We start from the raw sequence: 6,000 nt of genomic DNA on the forward strand, positions 1-6,000 counted from the left end.
TTAAAAATCACTAATTAATCAGTTCAGTTCAGTTCAGTCAATCGGAACAGGCCCTTAGTCTCAACTAATGTAAATTATTTTTCATAATATCTAACAAGAAAATTGTTGACTCGTATAATCACGAGTCATAAAGGGGTTATAAAACTAATGTTTGCAAATAAGGGTAAGCATAAAATTATTTTAATTGAGCAATCTTTTTTATCATTCTTATTCATTAAACTTTAAACTTTCTCAACATCACATACATGTTAAACGCTTCTAGCTAGGATACTAGATCAAGTGCACGAACCATTGAGCGAGCTTAAACTTCACCATTGTTTTACGCCAACCAAGTGTTTCGACAACGGTGTCGAAAACACACTCATCACATGCCGTTTAGCTGAAATAATTAGAAGTTATGCTTTGATTTCCGATACTTCAATGTATCCAGCCTTGACAACTCCTATCAATTGTAATGGAGCTAGTGTACGGAGTACTAACTACCATTTCGAGACTAACGTAGTAAGGTGTGAGCTCGATCAATATCATAATAAAAGACAATATCCCAATACCATTTCGATACTATGGGCCTGTTCTCTTACGTTGAAATTCAATTCAGTTCAGCTCAGTTCAGTTCAAGTTCAGCTCAGCTCACTTCAGTTCAGCTCCTAATTTCCTTCTCTTATAAAATATTCATTTCAGTTCAGTTCAGCTCAGTTCAGTCAATGAGAACAGGCCCTATGTAGACATTGTAATGATGTACAACGATTACGAAAATATAGAAAATCAGAATAAAAGACAATATCCCAACAGGAAAAATTTTCAATCGTAACAATCAATCAAATAATAATTTAACTGTTTTTCCATAGCTATCTATAATTTACATCATTACATGTCTACACATTTCTATGGTCTTATAAAATCTAATATTACAACATTCAAAGAATTTCCAAACACAATAGATCATCTCTTCTACATGATCCTACAATCAACAATTACATACAAAATCGTTACAGAACAAACCAACCCAAAGAATAAAAAAGGACTATGCACATTACCTATTGGAAGTTTAATTGTTGAAGTCTCGTAATAATAGAATACATGTCTTGCCAATTGATGTACATAACTATATAAGACAGCACTGAAACAAAAACTGCGGTAAAGAAGAAAGACTTCTTCGTAATATACTTATTCTTCATCTTGCTGCCACTGTCTTGCAGAATACAATCATCAGTGGCATCTTCATGGTTAGAAGCAACAGAATCTGTAGCATCATCATTAGATTTGGAGGATCCTGCAGTTTCTGCGTTATCACGGTCTTTATGATTGACAGCAGCAGAATCTGCAGCATCATCAACACATTTGAAAGATCCTGCAGTTTCTGCTTCATCATGGTTTATGCAATTGGCAGCAACTGCATCAATTTTGAAAGAACCTGCAGCTTCACCTGTGTTGTTCTCTTCCGATGGCTCATCTAACTGTTGCAGAAAAAAAAAGGCATATTGATGTTATATACTCATTAAGGACGGCAAGATGCAAACACTTCAGAAATTACATGTATTTTGTTTCTCAAACTTATGATATAGCACTTTAGCCACATCAACTTGAAACTAGGAATTACCAAGACATATACTAGCTTCGACAATGTAACTCTCGCTAACTCATTTGTAGTAGCTAGTCTCATAATAATGACCATTTATTCTCATCAAAACCCTATAAAGAAAGAGCCTATATTGATATAAAAAAGTCCAATCTCACCCTCCAAGGTATGAGCGGGAAGTTGGAAAATCATGACAAATCTCACAAGTAGATTTTCAGATACACCTGAGGTTTCTAACAGTCCAGAAACTACAAAATAAAGAACAGGAGTTAAAATCTGATGTATGATTCCGCACCTGGTTACTGGCGGTGGTAGAAGTTGGAGTCTCAACTACCTCCTCTGTAGTTGAGAGTGTTGTGATGATACCATTAGCAGTCTTATATATGTTAGACTCCATCTCTTTTCTGTCAACGTCACCTTTGTTGCTTTGATTAGCCTTGATTAAGTTTCTTCTCATCTTGCGCAACTCTTCCAACAATATGGTGTTTTCTCTTGCTAAAGAAGATAGCTGCAAAATTGGATTTTCATTATTCATGTAATGTTTGGAAAATGTCCGCGTTATAATTTTATGACAGAAAGAAAAATTAGTTTGCATACCTGCTTTTGAACCCTCGTTCTTTCAGTTTCCAGCTGCATAACCATGTCAGTAATAAGCTTTGCCCCGTCACTAATTTCCTTTGCCCTGGCTACTTTCATTTTGTTAGCAACTTTCAAGCTTTCCACCAATTTTTCATTTTCGGACTTAAGATTGCCTTTTTCTTTGTTAAGTTCTATGTTGGTTTCTGCTAATTCTAGGCACTGCTTTTCTGCACTTTCCGCCTTACTCTCAGCTTTTGAGAACTTCGATTTTAGCTCCTCGATCAATGTTTCCATATCCCAGATTGCTGTGTACAGCATATTTTGCTGCTCTTGACTGGCATCAGCAAAAGTCTTTGAAGTTTGCAGTTTTACTTCCAACTCTCTCACATTTTTCTCTAGAACAGTTATCTTCTCTTCGTTGCTATCACCGGCTTTAAGGAAAACCACTTCTTCTCTGAGCTCTACATTCTCTTCTGTTAAAGTGGCTAATTTCTCTTCTGCATCATGAGCCCTAGTTTCTGCCATTATAGCGTGTTCTCTTAAAGCTTCAGTTGCGTCTTCCATCTCCGAAAGTTGCTCCTGACTTGCTTCATAACATGCATTCACTTCTTGTAACTTTGACTCAGAAGCTTGCAGCTTCTTTTCAAGCTCTTCTAACTTCTGCTCCAATTTATCTTTCTTTTTCAGTTGTTCTAAGCTATTTTCAAGCTTGGATTTCAACTCCTCTTCTCTCTGAACTGAGCAATGCATATTAAACTCGTAGATTTGGAGTCGTGACATCATTTCCTTTGCAATCCCCATAAATACCTGGGAAGAATGTTCTACTTCTAACAGTCTTTCTAAAGCAACTCCTAGAAATGCTTCCATTCCCGAGGCAACCTCATTTGTTAGTGAGAGTTCCGATTCCAGCTCTTCCTCCCGTTTTTTCAATTCTAGTAATCGTTTCTCAAGATTGAGTTCTGCAGAAAAAGATTTTTCCAACATGCTTAGCACAAGTCTTTGCTGCCCCGCATTCTGCAAATCATAATGTGACCTCTCCAAATCCTCGTTTTCAATCGAATATGCTGCAGATAATAGAGGATCCTGGTAAGTACAGAAATTTACAGTTTGACTCTAGTTTCTGCTTATAAAAATTTACTAACTTACTACTTTTCTCGCGAAAAGATGAGAGTGTTTTGTGAAATTTTGCCAGTTGCCTCTTCAACTCTAAAAGTTGTTCCTGTAAATGCTTCCAGGAATTTTCAGAACCCTGCAATTTCCCTTGGAAGATAGTAAATATATCTCTTCTTAGTTTAAATAAACATATCTTCTGATGTGCATCATTGATCTTGGCTTGAAGGACTTCTAAGAAACTCCCCAACTCGGTGACCTCGGAATCTAGATATTCAAAAGAAAGATCAAAGATAAGAGCCTTCTCAATTTCTACTTCCGAGATTTTGCTGTTCTGCAGGGACAACTCTCCAAGTCCGATCTCTCCAAGGGAAACAATTGTCATATAAAGATCTAAGTTTACCAGCTTCTCAGAAAAGTATGCTAAATCCAAGTCCAATAAAGTTAGCAACTCCATGAGCATAGTTGGTTCCATCAAACCATTTTCGCTAATTGAAACTCCGTTGGATAGGGAGTTACAAGAAGTCAATATAGAATCAGCATCATCTACACCATTGGATATACAAGCATCCATTCCCATAGGTTATTCTTCCTGTTTCACGAGACACCTACTGAGAAGGGCAGTTAAAAAAAGCCTAATTGGTAATCGCTATTAAGTACAAGTATTAAATAGTACAAACTTTTGATCAATCATATTGCACAACCCAAGAAAAATGATGTATTTGTACTAATCTAGATATGATAAGAAACAACATATTGGCTGCCAAGAAGTTTGAGCGGTGAAGTCTTAGAGGGTGGTACTCAAGACCTAGGAATAGGACTGAATCTTGTCAACAGCACTATTTTATGTGGCTCTTCGTTGTTCGGGGGATTAGAAAGAGAGGGGACACCGGGACAGTAAACAAGTTCACTACAGTCACTACCGATTCCAACATCAAATAAATATAACAATAAGAAGGGTAAACTTTAAATTTTCAATCAAATAGTGGATAATGTAGCATACATGACTCAATAAAACACAGTTGCAAAAGATTATGACAATTTCAACACCATTTAACAATTCATCACAATAAAAGTGCTTAATCCACCATTCCACCTTACTACTTCAATCAATTACTAGTTAATAATGTAGCATACATGACTCGATTCGCTATTGTAGAAGATTATGCCAATATTAATCAACCATTGAACTAGTCAGAAGTTGTTGCTAAATCAACCACTATTACCCTCAAGTCAAATCTCTCTAAAAACTTCAAGCTGAAGTCAACAAAGATTCCCAATCATCCAAATCTTAACCCATTCACAAACTTTACCACATATACTTCCACATTACAAGATTCATCAAACCAATTGACCTCTCAATGCACCAAATTTAGCACAGAGCTATAAAAATCGCCACGCTCGACTGCTACGAGTCCATCTGTCCTTAGTTAAAGACTGTCATCAAAAATACAGTCTTAACTCTTATGAACTCGACAACCCTCATTGAAAAGTAGTATTAACTACAAATTCAATAGCTCAATTCTTCAAACTAGTCTCCCAACTAGTAAAATTAACCACTTCTACATCCTTTAGTAGTATCATCTCTACTAATTTCAGCTGAATTCTTTAATTATGACATGCAACTCTCACAATTCATCAAATTTAACCCACCAAGAATTAAAATTAACATTCAAAATTAAATTAAATTTAACTCAATCCTAAGTTCAATATACATAATTCAGCCCACATAATCAATTATACCCCTTAAAATAAAAAAAATAAAAACTTCATGCAAAAAAAATTTAGCTAAGAAAAAGTCAACTACCCATCAAAAATCAAGAACAAAAATTGGCAACCCAATTATACACATACATAGAGCTAAAAAAGCAATTAAATTTCATGTAACACAACATTATAATAAGAATTAACAAGAATTAGTAATCAAAAAATATGAAGAGTGAAAATTAATCCATACCTTAAGAGAGAGAAAATGATGATAAGCTTTATTTTTCCTTTTTTTATTTAAAAAAAATGTATTTTTGTAGCAAGAATGCTCTGTTTTTTTGTTGTTGTTTTTGTATTTTTTGGTTAAGTTTATCAGTCAGAGTCAATCACGGAGGTGAGTTCTAAAATGCGCCAAGAGTGCGCAGGATAAGAGAGTGCGCAGGATAAGATATTTAGGAGAGTAGAAAGTGGACCAGTGATGAAAGCGTTGGAAAAGTGCGCACGTTAGTGTTAAAAGCGTTGGGTAGTTGAATGATTGAACGAGTGGCGGGTGGGGTTGATCGTGGAGCGTATGAACTTGCTTGTGGACAAAGACTAAACCACCTTAGATATGTAATTTAATGTATTTAATTTTAATATTGATTATTTATATCATTGGTTTTAATGTAATTTAATTATTATTATTGATAATCTATAATCAATATATATAATTATATATCATATGGTTTTGGTGGAATATTATTGATTTTATATGGTAAAGGGCTTTACTTTATGTTGTTGAGGAGGGAAACTTGGGGTAGTGGAATTTAGAGTTAAGACTTAACTTTTACCTATTTTAATTTAAAGTTATAAATTCCATATTAAGAATGTATAACTTCTTATGATGTCTAGTGTTTTATTGTGGTCCTATTTGAATTACTAGTAGTTGATTTGTCTAGTTTGTTAACTTATAATTCGACAGTATTAGTTATTTATATAAATGAGTTAAGTACTTAAGTGAATATATCATCTATCTGTTAGAACTT

General features: G+C 34.7%; 1 protein-coding gene across 3 annotated transcripts; it reads right to left on the bottom strand.

The window, feature by feature from the left end:
• Positions 1–823: 823 nt before the first annotated feature.
• LOC145558533 (WPP domain-interacting tail-anchored protein 2-like) lies at positions 824–5,325 on the bottom strand. Of its 3 annotated transcripts, none has more exons than XM_081619805.1 (5): positions 5,226–5,325; positions 3,305–3,860; positions 2,177–3,222; positions 1,875–2,087; positions 824–1,457 (listed from the first exon to the last, which is right to left on the bottom strand). In XM_081619805.1, exons 2-5 carry the CDS (start codon positions 3,846–3,848, stop codon positions 1,038–1,040), a joined length of 2,223 nt encoding a protein of 740 aa, XP_081475931.1. In that variant the 5' UTR covers positions 3,849–3,860; positions 5,226–5,325; the 3' UTR covers positions 824–1,037. The 3 variants fall into 3 exon arrangements, with proteins under 3 accessions (XP_081475931.1, XP_081475940.1, XP_081475944.1); XM_081619814.1 differs by having other exon boundaries at positions 3,305–3,876; positions 5,226–5,320; XM_081619818.1 differs by having other exon boundaries at positions 3,305–3,879; positions 5,226–5,279.
• Positions 5,326–6,000: the final 675 nt, after the last annotated feature.

The sequence above is a fragment of the Chenopodium album genome, chromosome 1 (assembly GCF_948465745.1).
Source record: "Chenopodium album chromosome 1, dcCheAlbu1.1, whole genome shotgun sequence".
NCBI classification, from domain to species: domain Eukaryota; kingdom Viridiplantae; phylum Streptophyta; class Magnoliopsida; order Caryophyllales; family Amaranthaceae; genus Chenopodium; species Chenopodium album.

Bases quoted from the DNA above. Each gene is read 5' to 3' on its own strand.
- LOC145558533 (XM_081619805.1), bottom strand. From the start codon at position 3,848: ATGGGAATGGATGCTTGTATATCCAATGGTGTAGATGATGCTGATTCT. The intron at 3,223-3,304 runs GTAAGTTAGTAA...TATTATCTGCAG, and splicing joins ATCTTTTCGCGAGAAAAGTA to CATATTCGATTGAAAACGAG. The intron at 1,458-1,874 runs GTGCGGAATCAT...TTTCTGCAACAG, and splicing joins CTACCACCGCCAGTAACCAG to TTAGATGAGCCATCGGAAGA.